Source organism: Sardina pilchardus, chromosome 4 (genome assembly GCF_963854185.1).
Source record: "Sardina pilchardus chromosome 4, fSarPil1.1, whole genome shotgun sequence".
NCBI lineage: Eukaryota > Metazoa > Chordata > Actinopteri > Clupeiformes > Clupeidae > Sardina > Sardina pilchardus.
Genome location: NC_084997.1, coordinates 8783547 through 8799395, shown reverse-complemented (window position 1 = coordinate 8799395; position 15849 = coordinate 8783547). Strand labels below are relative to the sequence as shown.

Genomic DNA, 15849 nt, shown 5'->3' with positions numbered 1-15849 from the left:
ACAGTAGGCTACAACTGTGAGTTTAAAAACATCGTTTTATTTTATCCGTGCCACACACACGCACGCACACACTAGTGAAAAATAATGCTCCTACAAAAAGAATGCTACATTTCCTCACAACATATTTAAATAAAATAACTTCAAGTACTCTGACTCCGGTACAAAAAGACTGTTCTACCTGCCCCAGCGGGCCACGACACAGCAAGTTCCAAACACAGTGACGAAAGCTTAGTGCCCTTATGTTTGTGAAGGCAGGGCCAAGTGGATGCTCTGCGGAAAATGCTGTGCCTTGCAGGATATCTACGTCCAAGAAGATCCATGTCCGAGTTTGAGGCTCAGGGTGTTAGGAGAGAAAACAAATTATCCATGGAGTACACAATAATGTGCAAGTGTATTGACACTCTTCCATACACCCCAGAGAGGCGAGGCACTACCAGAAATGAGGGAGACCACAGTGTTTGCAGAGGATATGATCAGTACAAGCAAATATTGTCTAATACTGTAGCATCATCACTTGAAGACAGATAAAATCCTACAATTGTACTAAGGCATAAACAAGATCTGACATTTGAAACGATATGTACACCTCTACATATTCCAAAACGTGACGGAATATTGACAATAATGGACACATATGTACAGAGATCATTGTATTTTGTCAGGAGGATACAAACATACATTTCTACACCAATACAGATCTACAGGTTTCTCTCGTTTTTGTATCGTCTGATGCTCAGGAGCACAGAAAAGTGTAAACAATTACTTGTCTTGGCTTTATTTTTTTATTTTCATTTTTTTAAAAGAAAAAACATTCCTCTGCTCTTTTAAAGCATTTTTGCCGTTTTTTTCCTTTTCATAGAAAATGAAAGACAGAACAATTTTACTCATAAATAATTAACATAATAATTAAATACATTCACTGTAATATTAATGGCAAAGTTTTAAAAAGAAGAGGAAACAAAAAAAAGAAACCTATTTACAGGGAGTGAAGGGCGATCAGTCCACAGTTCTGATGGTAGTAGTTTCAGTGCTGTAATTGTTTTTGTTTGTTGTTTGTTTGTTTTTTTTAAAGGAAAAGGTATTGCACTAGAAGACATCCAGTCACCTGGACCTGGTTGGGTGCCTCCGACTGTTCCCATCCCAGCAGCAGTGCACGTTAGTGTCCACTCGGCTGCGCGCATCTACGGTCCCTGTTCCACGTGTAGGTGCCTTGGTGGCTCTGGCAAGAGGAACGTGTGGCTCTGAACCAATGTTCTCAGAAGTGATTTCAAGTGCTCAGCACATCAGTTCGGCCGGAGCAGAGGCTGGTCCTTTGTGAGGAGAGTCAAGTAAGAAAAAAAACAAAAAACAAACGAAACAGAACAAAAACAAAAACAAATCAAGTTTAGTTTGTTTGCTTCAACAGTTCGGGCCATCTTTTCTCAAAGAACTTCCTCATGCTGTGTCCCGCGCGTCCGATGTCGGAATTGTCCTCGTTGTATTTCTCGCAGTTGTCAAAAATCAGGTTAACATCGATGATGAAATTCTCGAGGTTCAGGTACCTGAAATGCAAAATTTGAATGGTCAATTATGTAATTGCTACCCATATACCATATTATCAAAAGATACTGCATGGACAGGTTGATCGATAAAAAACAAAACGGGCTACTCACTGGTTATTGGCAATTTTGTCCTTAATGGTGGAGAGGTCCATGGGCTTCTTGATGACTTTTCTGTAGCCAGGGACAGCCTTGGCGTTCACCGGATTAAGAAAAGGCCAAGCATCCGGATGGCTCTCCAACTCCGCAAGCAGTATCCTGAGGAGCACAATAGCATCGCTAAATATTATACTATTCATACTGTACATCTAAGATGAATGCACTTCTACTAACATCACTCCAGATAAGCTATTGCAAAACCTGAGGGAAGATACAGCAATAACAAAGTCACTCTATAAAGGTAAAGTCGTTGTCGTTACCTGCAGAGAGTCAGGTCTCTTTCGTTGTCCTGGACCACACCAGCGGTCTTTGGCTTCTTGCCGTGGGCAGGGCTGTCCTGCTTGGGCTGGGCCGGGGCTGGGCTCTCCTCCGCTTTCCTCTTCTTGCTCTCTTTCGCTGCCTTCTTGGGAGTGCTGCTGCTGGTGCTCGCCACGTCCTCCTCAGACGCCTCCGACGGCTTCCTGCTCTTCTTCACCTCAGTGCTCTTCTTACCTCCTCCTCCTCCTCCTCCTCCTGCAGCTCCTGCTATCGCTCCTCCTCCACCTCTATCTGCCCCTCCTCCTCCTCCTCCTCCTCCTCCTCCTCCTCCTCCTGCTCCTGCTGCTGTGCTGGACGCTGCCCCTGTGGTTCGGCTCTGCAGCTTCTTGTTCTTTGGGGACGGACCGCTCGCCTGGATGATGGATGAGAAAGAGCAGGTCAGGGCAGACATCATTCAGCCACCACCTGACCTCCACACACAGACAAACGCCTGGCCTGTAGACTGCCCATTGGAGCCAGGTGCCCTAAATTACTTTTAAAAAAGGGCCTCGTTTTTCTTCAGAGCCAAATTGAGTATCGCACCTTTCTATTCGAGCACAATTCAAACGCAATGTACCATCTTGAAAGAGAGGTTTTATATTTCCTCTGAGCTGAGCGTGCTGCCTGACCGTGACTAGGGACTTTATTTAAAAGTATATTTTTATGTTGGAAGGTTTGAGAAGCTTGAAACCAAGTCCATATAATACAAGGGGCCCTTCTAAGCTACTGGCCGTGCAATGGTGCCTCTAGCACATGTGGTTCTCTCATATCATTCATTCTGTTATGGTGTTCATGAAGTTGTGTGTTGAAGTGCATGTACTGCGGTGTAATAAAGTGTTACTTTCAAACATCTTACAAGCCCAAAGTGGATTTTGAAAAAAGTTCCCACGAGCGCATAGTATGGCATTCTGAGCCAATTGTAATGAGTTTATGAAAAGTAAAAGTATTTTCACTTTTCCTTCATATCTTGACATATCTTTACATAACTTTCTTTAATGATAGCACAGTGGAGAGTGATAGGAAGCGAGTTGGAGAGAGTAGGGGTGGGATCCGGAAAGGACCATGGGGCGGGAATCAAACCTAGGTCGCCAGCATACGGTGCAGGTGCCCAGCCAGTGCTAGCTAGAGACGGTACCTTGGATATGCAGGCCGGGCAGAACCAGTCTCCGTCTGGGATGGTGGTGATCTTGGGCCGGTGGCAGTAGGTGTGGCAGCCCTTATCACAGCCGTCACACAGCAGCAGCAGCTCCTCGTTATCGCCCTTACGGCAGATCTGGCAGAACTGCACCGGAAACACAAAACGCAAAATATGGCATCACGGTTATGAAGAATATCTCTAAATCTGCTCATTCATTTGTTTCAACCTCTGCTTTTTGTCTCCCTCACTGAGCATTTCTACTGTAAACAAAGGCTGAGGGCTGCAAGCTTGAGTGAAATATAAATGAGACCCTTTGTCTCTGACATGACATTACAAGGTGTTGCACCATTGTGTTTCTGTGTGAGTAGATTGTGCGGTGCAGTAAGGAGGAGGCCACGCACCACTTTCATGATGGACCTCTCCCAGGCAATGGACTTCTGCAGCTGCTGGATGCAGAGGGCCAGCTGAGCGGCACTGCGGACATCGTTCAGGGCCTTCCGCCACACCTTCATGCCCGGGGCCACGTCCTCTTGACCGCTGGGAGGGGGGAACAGAAACCAGACCAGAGCAGCCGAGGTCAGAGACATCCGAGCTAGCTCGCCGTTAGAGTATTAAGAATGAGAGTAACTGAGCCAACCATGCCACCGCAGAAAGCAAAAAAAGTTCACAGAGAGTCAAACAGCCACCAGACACACTGAGTGAAGTGTCCAAGCAGTCCCTCAGAGCCCGTGTGCATGCCATGTGCCACTGCTGGACATTGAAAAGTGTGTATGGGGGGAGTAGCAGGCCACAGCCACAATGCAATGGGTTTATGAATCACCACAGCTCCCAGCAGAATGCACCTGGGTGGGGGTGGGGTGTGGGGTGGGGGTGGGGGGTTGATTTCACAGACTGATCAGACACTAACAGCCTGAGAGTGAGACTGGACGTCCCTCTCAGAGTGGACACAGTGACAAAAAAGGGGGGGGGGACACCACCAGGATGCGCATAGCAGGAGAGTGCAGGAATGGGGGTGAGGGACAAGACAGCGATATGCAGGCTCCAGTCAGCAGAGAGGGGGGGAGTGGGGGGGTTGGGGGGTAGCAACAGAAGGCGGCGCTGCAATGAACGGGGGATGACCTACCCATCACCATCAGCACTACTGGATGGTGCAGGAGCAGGGACAGTGACTGTACCCACATTATCCAGCCTGATCTGAATGGTGGTACTTAAGGGGCTCTTCAGGTACCTTCGCTCGATGTTGCGCTCCAGCTCGGCCAGTCGGGCCACGGCTAGATCGAGCGGGTTGTTGGGGCGCCGCGCTATGCCGCCAGCGTGGCCGTCCTCGCCAGAGGCCTTGCCGCCCGCCGGGCTCAGCTTGGCCAGGGGCTTGTGCTCGTGGTACACCAGGTCCTCCCGCTCCGACTGGGGATCAGGGAACATCCAGCCCTGCGGGGGAGACAAGGGGGACGGGATCAGGGTTCTCTTCTGGAACATTAGGGTTCTCTTCTGGAACATTAAGGGTTCTCTTCCACCTTCACACTGGCAAAATAAATCAGAACCTTCTCTCTAGAGGAAACTTTGAAATGTAAAGCCATGATCAAAATTTAGCAAGAACAGAAACAAGCAAAACAAAATGTTCTCCATTTGGAAAAAGTAAAATTTATAAAAGCAAAAAGCAAATGTCAGACAGTCTAAAAATTGTTTGTCAAATTGTAACATTCTTCAGATTATTTGATTGCATTTAGAGAATCCGATTATTTCTGGTGGTATCCTATTGAGGACAGTGCGGAGGTCGGAGGTCGGAGGTCAGTGTCGGGGACGCACCTTGACCTGCAGGCTGGCCGAGGTGACCTTCCTCTCCATCTCCTCCACCTGCTGGAGCGCGGCGATGTCCACCTCCATGGCCTGCTCCTCCACACACCAGCCCTCCAGGATCTCCTCCGTCACCTGGTTCTCCTCCAGCTCCGCCACGTCGATCACAGACACTAAAGGGGTCAGCAAACACGCGGTCAGTTCTCCGACACTACGGGCCAGAACACACGGGGTCAATCTCAGGGCACTGGGCACCAGATAGAACCAGACTAGACTCAGCAACTGAATGACCAAGCACAATTACTCATCAACCATACGCAGCACTGCTGGTGCATTTCCTGACAAATACTTCCTCTCAGCTGCAACTTCAGGAGCAAAACATTTAGCACATTGACAATAAAAGAATCAAAGCAGAGCGTAAACAGAGCAAATGCTCAAGTCAAACATTGTTCTGCTGTTTACACATGATTTCCTGTTTCTTGGCTACCCTGCCTGTGGAGGCCTGTGGAGGCCTGCTGTACTGTACAGTACAGTATGTGTGTGTGCTAGCACAGTGCACGTACCCTCTCTGTGCTTGGCGCAGGACTGAGTGATGTAGTCCATGTGCTTCTGGAACTGCTTCTGCAGGGCCTTCTCCCGGGTGCCCCGGCTGTGCAGCGCCTTCACCAGCCCGCGCAGCTCCTCCTGCTCCCCCAACCGCCACCAGCCCGTCAGCATTTCTACACACGCACACACACACACACGCACACACGCACACACGCACACACGCACACACGCACACACGCACACACGCACGCACACACACACACACACACAAGCCCACAAGCCCAACACGCACACCAAAACAAATAAATCAATTAGTAATTCATGTTTTAAAAACTCATCCAGTACCAATAAAATCAATTCTTAAATCAATAGCTGGTGCCCGTGCGTTGCTCTCACCCTCTGGTATGGGCCGGGGGCAGGGGTGGTCGGGGGGTTTGGTCATCTCCAGGACTGGAGAGGGCGCGAAGGGCAGCTTGTCGCTGGGCGGCCCCGGGGACTCGCTCTTGCTGGTGGCCGCACTGGGCGTCAGGAAGGGGTTGGCGCCGACGTTGCCCTCTAGGGACGGGTACGCCATGCCCATCACCGAGGGGAGCGAGCTGGCGCCAGGAAAGTGCAGGTTGGGGCTCATCATGCCCGGGGGCCACCCGCAGAAGGGCATCCCCATTAAACTCATGCCCGCCTTCACCTGCGGAAACAAGAGCTGTGAGCCGGGGGGAGAGAAGGGGGGGAAAGCATGACTGGCAATTCAAAACAAGCAGACAGTCAGGACACCGGCAAGGCAAACACAGGGAGGACTCCTAACACAGCACATGTTCAGTTGTCAAAACAGAGCGCGCTCGGTAACCACTAGCACGGAAAAACAAACACACAGGCCCTGACTCGGCCTGCGCGCCACATTAATAGTGATCTGAACTTAATGGGCGCCTCCACAAGACATTTCATTTACAAAAGGCACCAATCTACATCTCCAGAGTGCTTTTCCCGAGACATCGTGAAATTTAATCCGGCGGAATCAACATGAAGGGCGACAAGATGACAGATTGGATGACACAGGGGGGGTGTGTGCGCACCTGCAGAGGCGATAATGGGAAGTTATTGATTGCCGAGGCGGAGCTGCCGGGGTTGCTGGGGCTCGGAGAGGCGGAGGTGGAGGTGGAGGAGGCGGCTGCAGCGCTGCTGCTGCTGGTGGTGGTGATGGTGGTGGTGGTGGGGGGGTTGGGGGACAGAGAGGGGGGGGACTTGGGCCGCAGGGCGGCGGGGGTGGGCTGGGTGGGGGAGGTGGAGGCCGAGGTGGCGGTGGGGGCTGGCGGGGCGACGGTGGGTGGCGGGCTGGAGCCGGCGGTCAGCGAGGAGCTGTCGCAGGGCGAGCGCGGCAGCAGGCTGAACCAGTGGCCGCTCTTCTCCGTCAGCACGCGGAACAGCTGGTCATTGGGCAGCAGCGGCTGCGGGTAGCCGCCGGGGGCCTTGGCGCCGGGCCCGTTGAGGTAAGCGCCGCCGGGGAGGAGCAGGGGGTGCGCCAGGGCCGCGCCCAGGTCCGGCTTGGCCTCCGCGGGCGCCGGCTGACCGCCGGACGCCGCCGAGGGGCTGCTGGGGAAGGTGGTGGGCGTGTTGGCGGGCGAGCCGGCGGAGGCGGTGCCCGGTGCGGCGGGCGGGCTGCCGTCGTGGCTGCGCGAGGGGCTGCTGCTCTGCTCGGGCGACATCTTGGCCACCTCCAGCAGCTTGCTGAGCTTGGAGAAGGAGCCGGGCTTCTGCAGGAAGAGGTTGAGCGAGTCCGCCTCCGCCTGCCGCTCCGGGGTGGGCGTCTCGCGCTCCTGCTTCACCTCCACGCCCGCCCCCAGGGACGACTTCTCCTCCTCGTCCTCCTCCTCCTCCTCCTCGGCCATCTCCTTGTCCTCCGCCGGCTCCTCCTTCACCTGGACGTGCTCGGCGCTCATCGCACGCGCCCGCTCCCTCTCCAACTCCTCGGCTCCTGGAGGAGGAGGGGAAAAAAAAGATCAGAACAGCCCCTCAGCATCAACACACACACACACACACACACACACAAACACACACACAAACACACAGACTCGCTGCTCGCTGGCTAAATCGATGTGGGCTGATTCAGGACATGCATACTGATGGTTCGCATTAAAGGTCACAGAAGCGTGACTCCTATAAAAGAGATTTGCACCTGTTCCGAGAGAACTGCGTTTTTTTTCTCTCGAAAAACGTAGAAATACCATGACGACGTACTCCACCAATAAATGTCACGTCTCAATGTCGGCGTGTACCGTTTCAATTTTTCCCACGTTTACGGCCGTATCCGTCGCACCTGTGCGAGTGTGTTTTATATCTCTATAAATGGGGCCCGTGTGTAGTTGGCCAGCGACTGACCTTCGCCACTCTCCATGCCCTCCACGAAGATGCCGCCGCACTGAGGCAGGACCCAGTAGCGCCGCTTGTAGCGGTCCTGACCCAACATCATGAAGCGCAGCGAGCCCGACGACTCAAACAGCTTACGCCGGATCTGGATCTGTTGCTGAGGGAGGGAGGGAGAGAGAGAGAAAGAGAGAGAGAGAGAGAGAAAGAAAGAGAGAGAAAGAGAGAGAGAATGCATTTTAATTAAATCCAATCAGAAACGTGCTCAGATGAATGATTAATGGTACAGATTTACACCATTATCTTTTGGCTGGATAGAGAGCTAATCCGGCTGATCTGATTGATATGACTAAAGTCTTTGCTCGGGTCATGTGATCTGCAGTAAATCCTGCTCATGGAAATCCTGCTCGTGTTTACCTTTGAGAGTTTCTCAATCTGCTTCTCCAGTTCCTCCACACTGGCCGCCTGGTCCACCTCATCCTGCAAGGGAAGGGAAGGCCACAGTTAAGGCCAGTGGAGATGACCACCACATTTTCAAATAGATCAGTAAACACATAAGCTATTCCATACACACACACACACACACACACACACACACACACAAGCTATTCCATACACACACACAGGCCTGAAATCATACCTCGTCGTCACAGGTCTCCACTTTCTTCCCTTTTTTCACCACCTCGTCATCTTCGTCGTCATCTTCGTCGTCGTCGCTGTCCTCGTCCTCATCCTCGTCGTCGTCGCTGTCCCCTCCTTTCCTCTTGCGCTTGCGTCCGGCCGAGGGCGTGCCCATGGACGGGGTCTCCTCCCCTCCGATGTTGCTGTCCCTCTTGCCCGTGCGCTTGGCGTAGACGCTCCTCATCCTGCAGTGCAGAGGGCAGAGGAGCGCACGGAATAACAAACCTGCACACCGCCACTCCAGGCTGCACACACACTCTATCAGCCTGCATTATGCAGTGTGCCAACAGGCAAAATAATACACCGGGGTGTGTGTGTGTGTGTGTGTGTGTGTGTGTGTGTCTGTGTGTATTCAAAGGTGGCCTCGGAGATACTCACTTGCGAAGCTTGCCCTCAATCACCCACTTGTCTCTCCTCAAGTTTGTCATGTGATCGATGTTTTTGTCAATTTCACTGCAGGGGAGACATGGAGAGGGATAGAGAGAGAGAGAAAGCGAGAGAGCGAAAGGGAGAGAGAAAGGGAGAGTCAGAAGGATAGAGAGAGAGAGAGAGAGAGAGAGCGAAAGGGAGAGAGAAAGGGAGAGTCAGAAGGATAGAGAGAGATAGAGAGAGAGAGAGAGAGTGCTCAGTTCTCATCTCTGCCGCCTTTGTTTAGGAGGAGCCTGGGCTCAAGAGCAAACAATGTCAAGTGCCAGGTGCAGCGCGGCTGAATGCTAAGCAACAATATCAGTGTTGATGTGCGTCAGACGACAGCGCGGATTCTTCTGTGCCAGAGCGGCTGACACCATCGCCAGGCTTTTGATACTTTGAGAGCAGCCACGGAGAGTTGGCCTCTCGAGATAACACACATGCGTCTGGCAAATTCCCCCTGCTTTAATTAAGGCTGTTTGTTTCACTTCCTTAAGATGTTTGTTTCAGTGCTTCAGAGAACAGATTTAAAGAAACAAAAAATAAAATCCACATGGTAAAGGATTATATGTATGCATTTCTGCAGCATCTCAGACTAAAATAGTGACTAGCCAGTGTAAAAAACCTTAGCCATAAGAAAATGTTATACGCCTTTTATCACTGGGTTAGTCATTTCTAATTTCTTATTCCAACATTACCGTACAGCTTACCAGTAGCATAAATTAGAATGCATTAATAAATAAGTTAAGCATGTATAAAGTAAAATGTAAACATACACGGCTTAATTATAGCAATTATTTATCATTTCTGGTGTTTCCATTCTAGTCCTCTACCAGCAGAGTGTGCCACATCGCAGAGGTCTCACCTGACCACGCTCTTGCTGCAGGCCAGCTCGTTGACCAGGAAGGCCAGGATGGAGGCCTTCTGGGTGGGACTGTGCGCCTGGAACGCCTTGGTCTTCAGGCTCTGGGCCAGCGCCGCCAGCTCCGTCTGCAGCGGCCCGCAGTGGGCGTCCATGTAGATCTGCAGGATCTCCGACACGTTGTCCCGGTTCATGCCAACGTTGGTCAGGTGCTCCCCCAAGGCCGTCTTGGCCTGGAACCAGAGAGAGGGAGACAGAAAGAGAGAGAGAGAGAGAGAGAGAGAATGAGAGAGAGACAAAGTGATTGAGAGTGCAAGAACTTGAAGAGCGAGCGCGATTTTCTATTTTCAAAAGAAAAAAAATAATAATTCCTTCCTAACATTGCCACAAAGACGAGGCTTTCTCTAATTTCCCCACGCAGTGCTTTTGGAGAAATAATCGAAAGCCTAATGAAAAAAGAAAGAAAAAAAAAAAGCGTGACTAACTCTTCAAGATTAAGCGTGGGTGAAATTGCTTTGGGAATGAACCAAAATTCTGCTCTTATTGTAGATACCCTGTTAAGAGCTCCAAACACAGTTAGCCTCTGAAACAGATAAGCCCTATTCATTTAGCCATACCGCGTCCACACGCTGATAACGGCCTGCTTGTGTGTTCTAATCACAGTAGTGCATACAGTACGTGCCTCTGTAGCGCGTAGCGCTCAACGTACAGTACACGCTAATTGGTCCTGCTTACTGCATACTCCACACATCTGTTGAGGTAGGAGGAGCGCTCGCTTTACCTGTGCGTTGTTTGAGTGGCTAAACCTGTGCCCATCATTGCACATAGCATAAGTAATCTGGCATAAGTGTACATAACGTCTGTTTATTCCCTGGTGCACGACGTCAGGATAGAGTTCTCGGTTTCGCAAATCGCAGACAATCAAAGATTGGTTCTCTGGCCATCTGCTTGCTTACATGTTCTTTTATCATTGATTTTCATTTGATATTTTAATATGCTTCTGTATCATAAAACTGGTGCCTACGAATCAAAGAGACTCTTCCATCAGTCCCTCTGCATCATACAAATGCATGCGTTCCGATACTTCCTGAAATAGCAAAAAACGAATGTCTGCGTCTCTCGGAGCGTCTTACCCTGTGTCCAGGGGGCAGGCCGGGGTCGGAGACGGCTGCGGTCAGCATGCGCACCAGGAGGTCCTGGAGCCGCTGGGTGGCGGGGCCGGCGTTGAGCAGCCCCTCCTGCAGCGCCCCCAGCCCCGGCACGTCGGACGCGGGGTCCATGCCCAGCACGTGGCCGAAGCTGCGCAGGAACTGCAGCACCATCAGGCACTCGGAGAAGCTGGCGCCCGGCAGGAGGAGACCCGGCACACGGGACAACTCAGGCAGAGGCTACAGGAGGGAGAGAGAGAGAGAGAGAGAGAGAGAGAGAGAGAGAGAGAGAGAGAGAGAGAGAGAGAGAGAGAGAGAGAGAGAGAGAGAGAGAGAGAGAGTCATGAACTACCGTAATTTCCCAACTATTAGCTGTGGCTTGACACATTGATTTTGCAAAATTTCTTCAGCTATGAGGTTAATACACGGGGACCGTTAGTAAGGCATTAATATGGTTTTGTTTCTTTTAACTTGCATAAAACACTGCCCTGCAGCTTATACACAATGTGGCATATACTCAGGAAATTACTGTACTGTACCATCCACACGTACATTGACAAAAATAATCAAAGCCATTACATATAATGACTTATTTTCACATCTCAAACAGCTTGGTCCACACTTGAATTCTAGTAGAGCGTCTAAGAAGTCTAAGCCCAGTGTGTAGTGATTCATGCCATGCACAAACTCATGCACACACACAGACGAGAGGTGGGGCAGAGGAGTGCATCTGTGTGGTTTCACTTCCCTAATTCCCAACTGTATGTGACAGGAAGTAAATGGAGCTGACTCAAGTGTTTGCTCCTGCTCCCACACATACAGGATGTGCAGTGTGGTGCGTGCTCCTGTGTGCATCCACAGATCAGCTCCATCACTGGGATCCCTGGGAGTCTCCTCCATGCCCCCTCCAGCAGCAGCGGGGCTGGGCCCTGGGCCATGTGGTGCACTAGCTGAGGCGCTGCTCTCTGGCGTGGGGCAAAGCAGACACCCTGGAGCCTGCAGCCTCCATCCCACGCAGGCTAATGATCTCCAGCGCTGGGCTCACTGTGGCTCTCGCGCTCACGTCAGGAGCCACTACTAGCTGACCCGCACAGCCCTTCCCATCTCAGCGCAACCCAATACGGCAGATGCTATCAGGGAGCGGCGTCATCCTGTAAGCATGCCAAGTGGCTCCAGTGCTCAGGCCAGGGTAGTTTACACTCCAGGCAGGGAGGGAGGGGAACACAACGCTCACCATAGAGCCTATACAGCTGGAGGAAACCGTAGAAGAATCGGTGTGCTATCTATGGTAAATGAATGTGATATGGGCAAATGCACATTTCTGCATTTAGGGTAAAAAAAAAAAAATCAATTTGTGAGGGTGAGTAGCAGGCTATCCTGCTCGCGCACACCCGGGGGGCTTTATGGCCCTCCTCAGCCTCCATCCATCCATCCATCCACCCATGCGGCGGTGGGGCGAGGGGGGGGGGATTAGGCGGCGTGTGTTACCTTGTGATCGGCCAGGCACATGTCTTCATTGGGCTTCTTGAGCTCGCGCGCCATCTCCAGCTCCAGCCTCCGCAGCTCCAGCCGCCGCTCCTTGTTTAAGCGCTTCTCATCACGCTTCTCCTGCTTCACCCGCTCCCGCTCCTGCAGCCACATGACGGAGGGGGGGAGAGAGAGGGAGAGAGAGAAAGAGGGAGAGGGGGAGAGAGAGAGAGAGAGAGGGGGGGAGAGAGAGAGAGAGGGAGAGAGAGAAAGAGAGAGAGAGAGAGGGAAAGAGAGAGAGAGAGAGGGAAAGAGAGAGGGAGAGAGAGGGGGAGAGAGAGGGAGAAAGTTAACAGTGTGTGCTATCGCCGCTGCCGCAGACAATCGCGTTAAGGATTATGTCATTACAATTCAGCAGGAGCGCCGGGCCTGCCGCTTATAAATTGCGGCGCTTTCACAGAAAATTGCTGCGAGGCCGGATTCTCCGTTTTATTCACAGTCCATATACTCTGGGGGAGGGACGGGGGACAGGGAGAGGGGAGACAGGGAGAGGGCCAGGAGGGGTGGACACAGGGAGGGAGGGGGGGAGGAGTAGGATGACCAGCAGCTTGGAGGAGTCTGAAAAAGTGTTGTGACGAGGGGGGGTGTGTGTGTCTGTGTGTGTGTGTGTGTGTGTGTGTCTGTGTGTCTGTGTGTGTGTGTGTGCGTACCTCGGCTTTCTTTCTGGCCTCCACAGCTTTCATCAGCATCATGTGCTGCCGCCTCCTCTCCCGCTCCTGACAAAAGCACAAACACATCAGGCATCAGACAGAGGAGGAGGAGAGAGAGAGAGAGAGAGAGATAGAGACAGAGAGAGAGAGAGAGAGAGAGAGAGAGAGAAGTGGGAGAAGAGGAGAGAATAGGGGATAGGACAGGAGAAAACAGGGTTTGTGAGAGAAAAGTGGGAGATGAAAGGAAAGAAGGGAGGAGTATTCAAATATAGAGAGAAAGACAGAAGGAAGAAGAGGAGAAGACAAAGAAGAAAGTAAGAAAGAAAGAGAGTGCATCGGATGTGGACACAAAAACAAATCGACACAAACAAATATAGCACAGCGAGGAAAAAAAACAAAAAAAGAGGAAAAAAAAACAGAAGCAACACAAATAAACACACACACGGCGAGAACAAATGGCCTGGCTTTGTGGATTACTGAGAGGAGCTTACAGAGAGGAGCACAACACCAGCGGTGCTGGGAGGAGGGAAGCAAGAGGTGGGGAAGCAACAGTTACTGTCTGGAGGAGCGGAGTGGGAATGGTGGTGAGGAGGAGGAGGAGGAGGAGGAGGACGAGGAGGAGGAAGCATACAGTGTGAGTTAGCGCTCAGCTCGGAGACCTGTTTGCACAGGCAGCGTGAGGAAGCAAACAGGCTTGGCTGCTAGCGTAGCGGTCAGTTAACTAAACATCTGCATCTGGTGGGGGGCAGGCAATGTGGAGTAAAGGGAGGGGGGGGCACTCAAAGTAGGAAACTTTTTCAATTACGGCATGTGTTATCCATTACGGAAGCTACAAGCCTGTTGTCATCTCTGGGTACAAAGGAAGTACAATTAAAAAAGCTGGGAGAATTTTAAATGGGGTTGGAAATAAGCTCAGTCGCGATCAATGGCCCTTCTCCCCGAATTAAGATTTCAGGCAAATGCATGAATAATGGCGCGTTACTTTTAATAGTTTATGGATTAAAAAGGGCGGTCTGAGAGGGGCCTTGAGAGGAAATCTTTATCTGTGCTCGGCGGCTGACTCAAACGGGACAGATGATTTCCGCCTGCTGCTGCTGCTGCCGCCACCCCGCCGCGGCCATTTTGTTTCCGTCTCATTACTTAAGTGCTTTTTAGAGGGTGATGCACACGACTGACAACAGACAGTGTGCCTCTGTCCGTCTGTGACTGGGTGTGTGCCTGCTAGGATTTTTCAGTGTGCGTGGATAGTGTGAGCATGTTTGAGCATCTAACTAAGCATGTGTGTGTGTATGTGTGTGTGTGTGTGTGTGTGTGTGTGTGTGTCTGTACTCATATTACAAGTGTCTGTGGATAGTGTGAGTGTTTTTGAACATCTAACTAAGTGTGTGTGTGTGTGTGTGTGTGTGTGTGTGTGTGTCTGCACTCATATTACAATGTATATCTATTTGCCCATGTGAATGTGTGTAAGTGTGTGTGTGTGATGGTTTGTGTGTGTGTGTGTGTAAGGGGGGGGGGGGGGGGTGAGAATGGACTGGAAAGCTCTCATATATCAAACCCCAAACGAGTGTGGAATGAAGGAATGCCGCCCTGATGCTGGGGCTTTGGACGGAGGTCAGCAGCCAGACAGGACAGCTGCTCCTCGGAGGGGGACGAGGGGGACGAGGGGCTCTTTTATGGGCCCAGCCGAGCTGCGCCCGCTTCAAAAGGACCAGCGCAGGCCAACACGCATTCAGAGACGGCACAATGCATCACAACACAGAAATAGATACAAGTCCACAATGAGATGGATGAGTCCTTTCAGACTGTGAGAGTGCACTGCAGACTGATGGAACATCAAATCTTTTCAGGGGAAATATTAACGTTCACAAAAGAAAAAAGGAATTGGGTGTAATGGCAAACCAGGTGGTCTTTCTCACAGAGATTACAAAGCAGATGTAGGCAACGCACCTTGCCGGAAAGCCATGCAGAAGGAATGTGGAATGACAGCAGCCACGGCTATACTTTATGCACTGGTATGACAACCATATATCACAACCAACTCACAATGCAGATGTTAGATGTACAAAAATAAACATACCCATACCATATCTAGTCTAAGCCTCTCCAACTCCTGAGAGAAAGAGTTGGCAAAGTATTACAAGACAGAAAAAAACGAGTAAATCAGTCACAAATCACAGTTTTTTTTTTGTTTTTCTAAAAGGATCCCAACCAGCCCCACACCCTTTAGACAGCCGCAACCCAATACACCATAAGGCTGGCAAGGGAAAAACAACTTGGCAGAGTAGGAGAAAGAAAAAAAAAAACATGAAAATAAATAAAAATCACGGAGTACTTTTTTGGAGTGGTTACATCAAACAGAAAAGCCCCTTTTTTTCCCCAGAGACACTCGGCAGCCCGGGAGCCGAGAGTGGAAGTGACGGGCGTGGCAGGGTGCTGGAGTGCGATACCCACCTGGTGCTTCAGAATGACTGCCTGCTGTCGGCGCATCTCCTTCTCCTGCAGCGGCGAACCAGCGCGGGAGGAGAGAGAGGGGAGGAAGAAAAGAGGGAGAGAGAGAGAAAAAAAAGATAAAACTAAATTAAAAACCCAAACAGACTCTCATTTCCATTACCGAGAAAGAGAGGAGGGGGGTGGTGGCGGGGAAGATGAAGAAAGAAAAAAAAAAAAAAAGCTGACACTCGAACTGCCAAAGTTTTTTTTTTTTCCTTTTTTTTCTTTCTTCCTTTCTTTTTTTGTTCTTTCT

General features: G+C 50.9%; 1 protein-coding gene across 14 annotated transcripts in view; it reads right to left on the bottom strand.

Annotated features, from left to right (window-relative positions):
• Positions 1–17: 17 nt before the first annotated feature.
• The window catches only part of LOC134078239 (bromodomain adjacent to zinc finger domain protein 2B), a 69669-nt gene continuing 53837 nt past the window's right edge, over positions 18–15849 (bottom strand). For 4 of the 14 annotated variants that reach the window (XM_062534009.1, XM_062534018.1, XM_062534010.1 and 1 more), the window contains 20 exons: positions 15558–15602; positions 15184–15216; positions 13107–13172; positions 12418–12558; positions 10915–11169; positions 9785–10014; positions 8890–8964; positions 8471–8699; positions 8248–8310; positions 7846–7990; positions 6543–7441; positions 5869–6172; positions 5490–5645; positions 4939–5099; positions 4256–4560; positions 3534–3669; positions 3130–3276; positions 1958–2367; positions 1653–1796; positions 18–1541 (listed from right to left, as the gene is read on the bottom strand). In XM_062534009.1, coding sequence (XP_062389993.1) covers positions 1385–1541; positions 1653–1796; positions 1958–2367; positions 3130–3276; positions 3534–3669; positions 4256–4560; positions 4939–5099; positions 5490–5645; positions 5869–6172; positions 6543–7441; positions 7846–7990; positions 8248–8310; positions 8471–8699; positions 8890–8964; positions 9785–10014; positions 10915–11169; positions 12418–12558; positions 13107–13172; positions 15184–15216; positions 15558–15602 — 4101 coding nt within the window. In that variant the 3' untranslated portion in view covers positions 18–1384. The remainder of the gene's footprint in view (positions 1542–1652; positions 1797–1957; positions 2368–3129; positions 3277–3533; positions 3670–4255; positions 4561–4938; positions 5100–5489; positions 5646–5868; positions 6173–6542; positions 7442–7845; positions 7991–8247; positions 8311–8470; positions 8700–8889; positions 8965–9784; positions 10015–10914; positions 11170–12417; positions 12559–13106; positions 13173–15183; positions 15217–15557; positions 15603–15849) is intronic. The other 10 variants (XM_062534017.1, XM_062534014.1, XM_062534011.1 and 7 more) reach the window with 10 other exon arrangements.